This window comes from Carlito syrichta, unplaced genomic scaffold (assembly GCF_000164805.1).
Source record: "Carlito syrichta isolate Samal-C Ts95f unplaced genomic scaffold, Tarsius_syrichta-2.0.1 Scaffold301644, whole genome shotgun sequence".
NCBI classification, from domain to species: Eukaryota; Metazoa; Chordata; class Mammalia; order Primates; family Tarsiidae; genus Carlito; species Carlito syrichta.
This window is the reverse complement of record NW_007245740.1, coordinates 358,357-371,426: the sequence shown is the minus strand read 5'-3', so window position 1 is coordinate 371,426 and position 13,070 is coordinate 358,357. Positions and strand designations below refer to the sequence as shown.

Below are 13,070 nucleotides of genomic sequence, written 5' to 3'. Positions count from 1 at the left end.
AATTTTTGATGTTTTTATTGTAGAGACGGGGTCTCGCCAAGTTGCCCAAGCTGGTCTCAAACCCGGGGGTTCAGGCAATCCACTCACCTCAGCCTCCCAAAGTGCTGGGATTACAGGCTGAGCCACTGTACCCAGGCCAGCTGGGATTTTGATAGGAATTGTGTTGAATCTGTATACCAATCTGGGGAGTACTGCTATCTTAACAAAATTAAGGCTTAGTCCTGAGTATATTATTTTTGGTGTTAGTATATATAAAATTTTCTTAATTTCCTTTTTGATTGTTCATTTCCAAGATATAAAAATACAGCTTTGGTTGTATTTATATGCAATCTCACTAAGCTAGTTTATTAGTTCTAATAGTTTGTGTGTGTATCACGTAGGATTTCCACATATAAGATCATGTCATCTCCAGAGGTTTTATATCTTATTTTCCAATCTGAATGCCTGTATTTATTTTTCTTGCCTAGCTGTGCTCTAGGACAATGTGGAATATAAATGAGAAGTGACATCTTGGTCTTCCTGTTCTTAGAAGGAAAGTTTTCAGTCTTTCACCACAGAGTATGTATGATGTTGATGTTAGCTGTGGGTTTTTCAAAGATGCCCTTTATCAGGTTGAGAAAGTTTCCCTCTATTCCTAGTTTAAGTGTTTTTATGATGAACAGGTATTGGATTTTGTAAAGTGCTTTTTCTATATCTACTAGGAAAATCATGTAGTTTTTATTCTGTATTCTATTAATGTGGTGTATTACATTGATTTTCACATGCTGAACCAACCTTGCATTTCTGAGGAAAATCCTACTTAGTAGTTGTGACACATAATCCTTTCTTTCTTTCTTTCTTTTTTTTGAGTCGGAGTCTCATTGTCGTCCAGGCTGGAGTGCAGTGGCACACTCATGGCCACCGCAGCCTCGACCTGCTGGGCTCAGGGGATCCTTCCACCTCAGCCTTCCAAGTAGCCAGAACTACAGGCACACACTACCACGCCCGGCTAATTTTTGATTTATTGTAGAGACGAGGTCTCAACCAAGTTGTGTGGGCTGGTCTTGAACCCACGGGCTCAGGCAATCTGCTCGCCTCAGCCTCCCAATGTGCTGGGATTACAGGCTGAGCCACTGAGCCCGGCCCACATAATCCTTTCTATATGTCGCCAGATTCGGCTTGCTAATATTCTGTTGAGGTTTTTAGTATCTATTTTCCTTACATGGAACAATAGTCTGTGGTTTTCTTGTGATATCTTTTTTTTTTTTTTTTTGAGTTGGAGTCTCACTCGGTCGCCCAGACTGGAGTGCAGTGGCCGCTCCCAGCCACCACAACCTCAACCTGCTGGGCTCCGGTGATCCTTCCGCCTCAGCCTTCCGAGTAGCTGGAATTACAGGCATGCACTACCACACCCGGCTGATTTTTTGATTTATTGTAGAGATGAGGTCTCGCTGCCCAGGCGGGTCACAAACCCGCGGGCTCAGGCAATCCACTCACCTCAGCCTCCCAAAGGCGCAGGATTACAGGCTGAGTCACTGAGCCCGGCTCTTGTGGTATCTTTATTGGTTTTGCTATCAGGGTAATACTGGCCACAAAGAATGCATTGGGAAATGTTCTCTCTTGTTTTTTGGAAAAATTTGTGAAGAGTTGGTGTAAATTATTTAAATGTTTAACAAAATTCGCCAGTGGAACCATCTGGTCCTAAGCTTTTTTTTTGCAGGAAGATTCTTAAAGATCTCTTTAAATGCTATAAGTCTATTCAGTCATAATTTCCAACGCACAAAAATTTTAAAATTTAGGGCCGGGTACGGTGGCTCATGCCTATAATCCCAGCACTTTGGGAGGCTGAAGTGAGAGGATTGCCTGAGCCCACAGGTTTGAGACTAGCCTGGGCAACTTAGTGAGACCTCATCTCTACAATAAAGCAAAAAATTAGGCGGGCGTGGTGGTGTATGCCTGTAGTTCCAGCTACTTGGAAGGCTGAGGCGGAAGGAACACCTGAGCCCAGTAGGTCGAGGCTGCAGTGGCCATGGTTGTATCTTATTTAATTATATCAACAATTTAAGATTTTTATTTATCACATCTACTCAATTTTTTCCTGGTAATTTGCTATATGACAGCTTTTAAGATCACAGGATTTTGGCTGGGCACAGAGGCTCACACCCGTAATTCCAGCACTTTGAGAGGTCAAGATGAGAGGACTTCTTGAGTCTAGAAGTTAGCAACAAGTTTCAGGAGAGTGTGGGGGGAAAAAAAAGAAAAGAAAGAAAGAAACAAGTTTCAGCAACATAGGGAGACTTTGTCTCTACAAAATCACAAAAATAAGCCAGGCATAGTGATGTGGGCCTATAGTCCCTGCTACTTGGGAGGTTGAGGTGGAAAATCACTTGAGCACAGAAGGCTGAGGCTATGGTAAGCCGTGTTCACTCACTCCAGCCAGGGTGACAGAGTGAAACTGACTCAAAAACCAAAACCAAAACAACAAAACACACACAAATAGATCGCAGGATTTCTCTACTTACCTCATGCTAAATTATATTTCCTCCAGTACACCTTTCCCCTTCAGTGACTCACAAAAGTAATCCTTCCTGTTTTCATAACTGAAACAGAATCTGGCAAATGTCACAAGACTTGTGTGCAACATCTGCACTACAGCAGTCCTCCCACCCTGTGTCATTTGCTCTAGTGCATGTTTTTTCAAACCTTCTCCAATGTTTGCTACAGGTTTTTTGACAGCATTTGCTGACCCCCTCCCCAATGCATTTTAGTTTGTCATCATAAGCCAGGCATGGTGGCTCATGTTTGTAAACCCAGCACTTTTGGGAGGCGGAGGTGAGAGGATTGACTGAGTCCAGGGGTTCAAGACTAGCCTGGGCAACTTGGTGAGACCTCTCTACAATAAATCAAAAAATTAGCTGAGTACAGTGGTGTGCTCCTGTGTTTCCAGTTACTTGGAAGGCTGAGGCGGAAAGATCGCCTGAGCCCAGCAGGTCAAGGCTGGGGTGACCATGGGAAAAAAAAAGTTTGTCATCATAATGTTTCAGTTGTTTTCACTGGCACAGGAAGGAAGCATTTCCCTTCCTTCCTGTGCCAGTGGCATAGGGCTTTTTGTCTTTTGAGATTAATCTCAGAAGGTTTCTAAATATTTATCACACAGCTAATCACACTGTCTGAAGTGCTGGACCAAATGGCAGTACACATCTCTCTACATTCTGGAAAGATCTGCCTCATGTTCTGATGCACATCAAGTGACAGTCTCACAAATCACAGTGGCTTTAGCTATCCTGAGCTAATCTCCCCACACAGCATACTCTCTGAGGGAGGATCAGCCACACCAAGAATGGTTCCAATCCCTACTTTAAGAAGGCTCTAGAAAAATGGCATGTTTCTGGTCAACTTCTGGGGAACATGACGAGATTGATTTTTGCTTCACAAAGTGCCTGTCAACACTCGAGGTGAGAAGAGACTGTTATAACCTATGCTCTCCTTTCATGTGCTTGCATGGTCAGACTCACCTTCAATACACAAGGGTTCCTTGTAGCACCTTCCTATGTCCCGGTCTGTTTCAGAAAAGGCAGCATCAGTAACAAACATAAGCGGTACAGTGAGTCCACCAGCTCACACACAGGCAGCATGGCGCCAGCCGAGGCTAGCGTGACATGACGGGGCGCAGGGCCAGGCCTCCCACGGTCGAGTGCCCTCATCCCTTGGGATGGCTCACTGACCAAACACAACACACAAGCCACAGGCAGCACCAATGCCAATTCCCATACACAACGTTAGCAAAACTCCCTTTCTCGCGTTTGAGATAAAACGTGTAAAGGGAAGCCAGCAGTTCCACAACATGGTTATTACTCTGGCAGTTTCATACCTGGCTCTGGTATCTAGCAGGGCCCAGGCCTCTCAGTACTCCCCTTACTATGAGTCAGAAATATGTTATCAAGTACAAAAAAAGCAACATTACAATATCATTACAATTTTCACACAGAAACAGTGACATTCTCTGCTAAGATACCAGTGCCGTGGTGCTTGTCACATGTCTTCCAAGGCTGGTCCTGGACATTTCCCTGTTGTCAGGTTACTGTGGATGGGCAATTTTCCATGATGTGTCCTGACTGGTTGTTAATGGTATTCAGAACAGTGGCCGATTTCGTGTATTTCTCATGGGCCCAGTTATTGTGCTGACCTTTCTTAATAGTTACATTTACTTCTATTTCAATTCTTACTGCTTGGGACAGAATTGCCAAAACAATATATAATTTTCAATTTGTTAATTGAAGAATGATTTCTCCTCTGTTCTCCACAGAGCTTATAATACCGATAGTCAGAAACAAAGAAGCAAAATGCATGACCAGCAAGGGCAGTCATGGTGAGGAGGGAAAAGAAACAGACAGCCAGTTTCAATGGGTGACCAGAGAAGCGTCACTGGGCAGGTGACACCTGTGGGAGAGCACTCCTGAACAAAGTCAACCAGTGCAAAGGCCCTAGGCGTGGTATGTGGGCCTGACTGAGAAGCAGCAGAAAGGCTGCTGTGCTGAGCACCCAATGGAAACATGCGGGAGTAGGCTGGGGTTAAGTCATGAAAGACCTGGAGGGCCACTGAAAATCCTGACCTTACCCCGGGTAAGACAGGAAGCTGCCAAGAGAGAAGCAAGGCATAATCTGGCAAGCTGGTGGCTGGGTGGGAAAAGACTGCAGTGGGCGTGGCAGAGCAGGGCCTGTCAGGAGACAACCTCAGTACCTCCAGAGAGAGATGATGGCGATTTCAGCCACAGTAGCAGCAGGATCCTATATATGTCCTGACAGTAGAGTAAAGAAGACAGCAGGCAGACTGGATGGACACTGTGAGAATGGAGGGGTCAAGGCTGACAACAAGGTTCCAGCCTGGCAGATAGATCTGGCGGGGATGTCCTTCCTGGAGAGAAGGAGGATGCGGGAAGTGGTCCGGGCAGGAGGCAATTAAGATGAGAGAGTTCAGGTCTAATTATGCCGAGGTGCCCCACAGCCACCCAAGTGAGTGTCTTAGGTCACAGGGCACAGGACTCTGGGGTTTGGGAGTCATCAGTGTATACAGGGAGTTCTTCGGGTTCATGAGACCTAATGAGAGCACCAAAATGGCGAGCACCAACAGAGACAGGGCCAAGAACTAAGCCCAAGGCCACCCTGATATGATGTGGGAGACTGGGCATGGAGCTTGAAGGGGACCGTGAGCCCAAAGGGAAAGCAGGTGAAGATGGCATCCTGGGAGTTAGACAGAAAAGTGTTGCAAAAAGGGGGACTGATCCATGGTTGCCATCACTTGGAGAGATCACAATGAGCAAGGAGAAACCACCATGGGAGTGGCCCAGCTACAGCATGCAATGGGGCAACGCCAGAAGAGACTCAATTCTGGGACCCCAGGAGGGCCAACTCAGGAAGAGGATAACGGTGGATTTCATCCATGAAACTGGAAGATGGTGGTGTGCGTACACCTTCAAATCAGGGGGGATCTGGGGCATGAACAGAGGGGCTGGCCTTGGGCAGGGCACAGATGACACATCCTGGGTAACAGGAGAGAACAGACAGGAACCAAAACACCAACAGAGCACAAGATGGGTCAGACACTGGAGGCTGAAGGAAAAAATGAGGTAGACGAAACAGTCCTCAGGGGGTAGGAAGTGGAAGGACTCAAGAAACGCACCACATTCCCGGGTAGTACCCCAGTGCCACCCAGGTGAGCCACCGGGGCCCTCAGCAGTTGGCGCAGCTTTTGTGGTCAGTACGAGTGCTGTGCAGAGCCAGGTCACTACGCTAAAGTTCTAGAATGATGGAAGTAAGATGGCAGGAAGCTGGGGCTGAGGTTGCAAGGACACAAAGGCCAGAGGAGAGGTGGGAACGCAAATGCTGGGCACACCCAGGTAACCACACAGACCCACACTGTTAAGTGTTCTGGAATGCAGCAAGTGGGCAGAGGGAGACGCAAAGTCTAAGGAACTTGCCCAACAGACAGAAATGAAATTCCTTCACCGATAGCCTTGCACTGGGCCTTCTCCGGGCCAGGCACTCCTGGTTGTGGAGGCACACAAAAAGAACTAAATGAAGCCCCTACAGAGCATGTATTCTAAAGCACACTCATATAGAAACTACAAATCATGCAGGCTCTTCTGTCACACTAATGCCTTTAAGGAAACAAAATAGGGTTAGGGACAAAGAGCAAAAGGAACCGCAAAACCCCAATGTTCTTTAGGCCATCGCTGAGCCCACTACAGGCCATATGTATTCGTTCAGATTCCTTCAAAGCTAGAAATGGCCAACACCATGCTCCAGCCAGTGAGCTATGTAGCTGAGATATAAATGCTCAAGAAGACTTCCGAGAAGACCTCACGCAGGTGCTGATCCACAGGGCTGGCACCATTTCCCTTTACCCCTCCCTACTGGAGCCCCAGTAGCTACTATGAATTAAGAGGGAATCTCAAGGGTGAACATGAGAAATAGGAATTGAGAACACCCCAAGGTTGTGGCCGGAGGACACCATCTTCAACAGAGATGAGAAGGCAGGGTGGTGAGGCATAGGTTTGGGGCTCCCAGGCCAACATGTGGTGTTCGGTTTTACACATGGTATCTTTGATGCTCCATCTTGCTGACATCCCAAGAGACAGATCCAGTAGGAGGCTAGCTACACAAAGTGGAAGTCCAGGGGAGGCCTGGCGGGAGGCAGAGGTGTGAAGATATATGCATCAAGACTATCTTGAAAGCCACATGACCCCTGGAGGGCCAGCTGGTGACCAAGGGTGAAGAGACTCTTAGATGGGAAGAAACAGCACAGGCATCTGCAGAAGACGGGCATTAAGGGGCAGAGAAGCCCAGAGAATGGCACCAGAGGAGTCAATGAAGGAAGGGCCCGAGGCGGAGCAAGGAACTGGGATGGGCCACTTTCAACATCAGTTCATAGGGTCCTCAACAGGAACATATGGGTGGAGTGTTAGGGGCAAAGTCTGATTTAGAGAAAACAGGAAAAAAGGGGAGGAAGAGGGCAGAAAAGGGAGTAGTAGCTGGAGGAGCACACGGGCAAGGAAGGGGTTGAGTTCACCGAGGAAAACCAGATCATGGACCCAGTTACACGGGGGAACAGACGATGCAGAACAGCAGGCAAGTAGACCCACACAGCACACAGATGAAGCCAATGGGCAGCACATCCACAAAGGGGTGGGGGTAGGGTGGGCAGCAGCTGTGTGATGGGTGTGGGCGGGTGCGAAGTGTGAAATGAGGTCTGAGGGAGGGGCATATGTAAAGGAGTCATCTAGGAGGACAGCAGGGAGATGGATGGGGGTGAGGGGCGCTGGGTATCACTGGAGGTCCAGGGTGTGGGACCTGGTGCCAGGCCATCAGCCCAGCGGGCGTTTTTCTCCACTCATCCACATTCTGCTGAATAGTCACTAAATACCTATCAAGGCAGTAAGTCATTCTTTTTTTCAGGTTTTCAAAATAATAGTCCTTGTGATTCTGCAACAACATATACCTAAAGAAAATCAACAGCTACCCCTGGCAGACACCCTGCTTTGTGATGCCTGAGTCAGCACCTGGACATCTCCACTGCACCTAAGCCCCAAAGAGAATGGCATCTGACATGCTGCGCCTCTGTGATGAGGAAGCTCACACACTGCAGGTGCTGCTGGCCTCTATTCTGCCCATCTGTCCCCTTGGACTCACTCCCCGCCCTGCTGACCTCTGCCCCTGGCACTCATGGTCTCACTGTGAGATTCTCTCCATGGCGCTGGGGACAATCACAGCCACATCACCCCAATGGAACTATGTGCCTAGGGTTAGGGTCTGCCAAGACTTCAACACAGACCAGTAGCCTCACTGCCCCCAAAGACAGCTCCTGACCACCAGCTCGAGTCATGGTCTTCACCCACGGAGGTCAATCCCACCCTTCCTGCTGTCCAACTTTGACTTCATCAATGTGTAAAGGATCTGAACTGTTCATGACATCACACTGTAATTCTCCCTCTGACCAGAGCATAGGCTGCAGGACAGGGACCTTACCTATCTTCCCATCATGACATCCCAGGACCTGGCCCATGAAGGCTCTCCATGGCTGCCTGGGGAAAGCACACAAGAAGTGCACACAGGCCAGGCTCGGTGGCTCAGCCTGTAGTCCCAGCACTTTGGGAGGCCAAGGCAAATGGACTGTCTGAGCCCATGGGTTCGAGACCAGCCCGGGCAACTGGGCAAGACCTCATCTCTACAATAATTAAAAATTAGCCAGGCGTGGTAGAACCCGCCTGTAGTTCCAGCTACTTGGAAGGCTGAGGCAGCAGGATCACAGGAGCCCAACAGGTTGATGTTGGGGTGGCCGTTGAGTGTGCCACTGCACTCCAGCCTGGACGACGGAGTGAGACTCCAACTAAAAAAAAAAAAAAAAAGTGCACAGACTTTGGCATCAGCACCCTGAGCTGGCAGCCCAGTCCTATCTGATGGCTGTGCCCATGCTCAGGTCCCTGGGTTACTCTGGGCCTCATTTCAGTAGTACCTCTAACCCCATTCATTCTCTATAGAGAACGAGGTATTAGAAAGTCCTTTCTTTTCCTGACTCAAGATTTGTTAAAGTAATACTTAAAAAATTTAAAAAAAAAAAAAAAAAACTACCCCACAGCTAGCAGGGAATCCAAGCCTGCATCCTCATCTCAGCCTGTACCTATTCAGGTGGAAAGGCCCAGGCATGAAGGGTGATGTGTGCCAGCACAAGGGGTGCAGAGCTCACCAACGAATGTACCAGCTGGATCAGTACAGCAGCGGATGGTGTAGAAGAGTGGAAGGCCAAGGGACACAAGGAAGGCATGGCTCTTCTAAGAAAAAAGTTGCAAGTGTGCTCTCAAGACTGGTAGGACTCTGGAAGGCAATGTGAGGCTACTTCAGATAATAGCAGACAGTGCTTTGAAGGTCTGACAAGGTTTTGAGCCTCGGAAGAAGGGGATGATGGTTTATTAAGTGTCCGTGTGCAAGACAGAGGACCAGGTTTCTCTAATAGAATACAACTGCTTCTGAGGGAGTGACTGGCTCTACTTTGTAAGTCCAGAAAAATCTAAGGTAAAAAGAAGTCAAGACCTAGCCTACAGCTACTATCCAGGATACAACATAAGCAGGATCAAAGCCATGTGTTTGTCTCTCAAGTCCAATGCTTCATGGTCACTAGGGTTTCTCACACTTGAGAACACATGATCCTCCCAAATCCAGCCAAGACCAAGTTCAGAAAACAGCACTGAAAGTGACAACTTTGGGCATATACTTGGCACCCAAACTTTCTATGACAAGTGTAAGCCCAGGTTTTGAAATTGCAGGGCAGTACTTGGTCACCGACTGTCATCAGACTGAAATAAGAAAATGTAAATATTTCTGTAGAGAATTCAAAAATGCATGAGACTACATCTACACACCCAATGTGGGGGCAACACACCCACGCTTCTCAGCCTATCAAAAAACTCTTGAGGAGAGAACAGCATCACCAACTGAATTATAAGAACTAAGTCGACCTTTACTTCAGCTTTTGAAGGGAAAAAGGTAGAAGTAAATATGTCAAAATATTAATGAAAAGTTCTCTGTGCAGCAGAATAATTTGAAGAAAAAGCAAGTTACTTTTATAATCAGAAAAAAACTTCCAAAAACCAATTGAAACAAAAAAAAAATAATAAGTTAAACAGCAGATTCCAGTTTAGGATGGTGGACCATGCATCCAAGTCTCTTCCTCTCGCCCAGGGCACTACCTGCAACCTGAAACAGCAGTGACACTGCCGGACCAACTCAGCAGCGATACAATTGTCAACATAACCGAGGAATTACAACATTTCTTTCTGTGCCTGTATGACCATCTGCATGAGTACTTCAATGGGAAGCTATGTAATAACTCTGGAATGCAAATTACATTCAGGATTAACAAAAACAACAGAAGACTTGAAGAAGAATCCTTTCCTGACCTTCCATCTCCTTTCCTAGTTCCTGAGCAATGACAGGATTTCTGGAAACCTTTCCTGCCTGATGTTTCCCACATTTACCAGCCAACACCAAAAATAACAAACCACCATAGTTCTGATCTTCAAATCTTCTTATGTCAGTTGAAATGCCAAATCTGGCGGTAAACTGAGTGAGACAAAAGATCAGTGGTTAAAGGCTCTCCATGAATGGCTGCATGATATAATGATATAGACTTCTCTGAGCTGCAGGATCTTTGTCTCTAAACCAACAGTAATCCATGAGTGTCATGAGGTTGAGTAGAAAAAAGTGAAGAGGGCTTTGTAAGGTCAGCAACATTCCCCCGCCTTCCTCGATCAAATAACATACTGTGACATCAAACGCCACAAAACATCGCTGCTCAACCACCAGCTAACAGAGGAAGAGAACCTTGCTTCTATTTCCTATGAAGGCCAACTGCATCAGGGTCCAGTCTGATTTCAGCTGCAAAAACTATAACAGGTATATTTTATTTTTAGTTGGCATCTCACTCTGTCACCCAGGCTGGAGTGCAGTGGCACGCTCACGGCCACCGCAGCCTCAACCTGCTAGAATCAGGTGTTCCTTCCGCTTCAGCCTTCCAAGTAACTGGAACTACAGGTGTGTGCTACTACCACGCTCAGCTAATTTTTTGATTTATTGTAGAGACGAGGTCTTGCCAAGTTGCCCAGGCTGGTCTCAAACCCCTGGGCTTAGGTAATCCTCTTGCCTTGGACTCCCAAAGTGCCGGGATTACAGGCTTGAAACATGGTGCCAGGCCAACAGGTATACTTTAATGAGAACGAATAAAGTGCTTCAAGGCACTGCTTGAAACAATACAGGGTCACTTGGTTCACCCTCAGGTGCTTCCATTATCTATATTCGACAAGAACAATCAATCACCCAGGACTACCAGATACCTCCCGGTAAAAGGTGAATACAGGGGAGCGGAATTCAAATCCCAGCAGGCTGGCTCAGGGCCTGTGCTCTTCCTCTCGTTGCTAAACCGCATTGGGGCTGGAGGGATTCAGAGCAACCTGGCCACACTGCAGCCCCCACCTGTCACCATTGAGATGGATGGGGACACTAGGATGCTCTGGCAGGAGAGAAAAGCTACCCAGTCCTCCAGAAAAAGAAAAGGGAATCACAGGCTCAGCCACAGCCCTCCTAGGAATGTTATGACCTTGATCTTCTAAGAAATTTATTCCCAGAGGCTTCATTTTAGTCAATCGCCTTCAAATCCTCAACTAACTAGGTGAAGGGCATGTATGGGCCCCTTTACTAGGAACACAAATTTCATTCTAATGGAATGCGACTTGGCTGAGTGACCACCCAAGGTCATGCAACTGGCAATCGACAGGCAAAGGCTGTATTTCAGGTTTGGTGACGCCCAGCAAAAAGGTCGTTGGGTCCCCATTAGGTTGTCAGGTCTCTCCTTACAGGTTCCCTGATTGGTGATTGGAGGCCAGCACATCCACGCCTGCCAGCACTGAGCTTCCGGGAGGCAGCCGGACATCAAGCGCTGGTCCCGTCGGGGCCCTCCAGCTGGGCGTCCGAGACCCCAGCCCCACCCAGCCCCAAACCCTCCAGCCAGCCTGCGGCCAGGATCGCCCCTGGTCCCTTTACTCTTTTCTTAAACGGAGAGACCATAACCAGACTCCAAGAGCTAAGCCAGGCGCCGGGCAGGGCCGCGAACGGCCGCACTGGCAACGCCTGCCCGCAGCGGAGCCTGCCGCCCCCGGAGCCCGCCCGCCCGCCGCCCCTGGGAGCCCGCCTGCCCTGCGAGGCCGCGCCCAGCCCCCGCCCGCCCCTCTTCCCCGCTCTAGAGCCGCCCCCTCCTGCCCGCGGGCATCGGCGGAAGGCACAGCCGCTCCCCTGGGCCTCCGCTCGCAGACGCCTACCTTAAGAGTCGGGTACTCCTGCACCTTCAGGGTCATGGACAGCTGAGCAGCTGACTCCTGCACCGCCATCTTGAACTGGCCAAAACATTAGCGGGCGGAGGAGAAGCGTAGACGCGCGGCACGCCGGGTAATGACGTCCGCGCGAGCCGGCCGGGGCGGGGCGAGGGCGGGCCGACATGTCTACCACCAATCGTGCCCGCCCAGCCGGCCGGCGCAGGAGGAGGAGCGGACCAATCACCGCTGGCCTTCCTGTCGCTCAGCCAATGGGCGGCAGCCCTGACTGGCGGTTCCCATCTTGAATTCTCGGCTGGGACCTGGGAGCGGAAGCCGGAGATCGAGATGCTGTGGGCTGATCCGTCCGGACCGCAGGGGCTGTGGCGCGGGGAGTACCGAGCCGAGACCGAGCGGGCTGGGGACTTGGCGTCCCGGCGCCGGGGGCGCGGCTGGAGGGTACCCAGGCAGCGCGCTGGTCCCTGGTGTCTACGGTCTCCTTCGGGTCCCCTGTAGCTGTGGTTTCCCGTACTTGCTGTCCGTCCCCTGTAGCTGCGGTCTCTTGTGGCCGGGGTGCCTTGTGGCTGCGGCCTCCCTTGGCTGTGATCCCTTTTGGCGATGGCCCTCCCCCGTGGCTCCGTCTCCCGTGGCCGCGGACCCTCGTGGCGGTGTCCCTCTGTGACTGCAATCTCCCACGTGCTTTCCCCTGACTGCTATTCCCCGGGGCTGTGGTTCCTGTCGGTCTCCCGTGGCGACAGTCTCCTGTGTGTCTTCTGTGGCAGGGTCCCTCGTGGCTGTGCTCACAAAACGCCTCCTGACCTCCGTGCCTGTCGGCGAACCACTTGTCTTTGGCCCCACTTCCAGCGATTCCCAGCCGCTGGATCCCTGAGCTGGACCCTCGAGTTGCCCCCTGGAAGAGGAAAGGCCCACAACTTAAACTAACTTCCGGACAAGACATCCCCCAAGTGTGAGAAGCGTGTGTCCCAAGCCGGGCGCGGTGGCTCACTTTGGGAGGCTGAAGCGAGGGGATTACCTGAGCTCAGGTATCCGAGACCAGCCTGGGAAACATGGCGAGAGCTCGTCTCTACAATAAATCAAAAGATCAGCCGGGCACGGTGGCACACGCCTGTGGTTCCAGCTACTTGGAAGGCTGAGGCGGAAGGATCACCTGAGCCCAGCAGGTCGAGGCTACAGTGGCCGCGAGCGTCCCACTGGGCTCCAGCCTGGGCGACA

At 49.8% G+C, this 13,070-nt stretch overlaps 1 protein-coding gene across 3 annotated transcripts in view; it reads right to left on the bottom strand.

Annotated features, from left to right (window-relative positions):
- MAEA (macrophage erythroblast attacher) overlaps window positions 1-11,980 on the bottom strand; it is a 48,504-nt gene extending 36,524 nt beyond the window's left edge. The window contains exon 1 of one of the 3 annotated variants that reach the window (XM_021710916.1): window positions 11,847-11,980. In XM_021710916.1, the coding sequence (XP_021566591.1) occupies window positions 11,847-11,915 (69 nt within the window). In that variant the 5' untranslated portion in view covers window positions 11,916-11,980. The remainder of the gene's footprint in view (window positions 1-11,846) is intronic. The other 2 variants (XM_021710917.1, XM_008055057.2) reach the window with 2 other exon arrangements.
- Window positions 11,981-13,070: the final 1,090 nt, after the last annotated feature.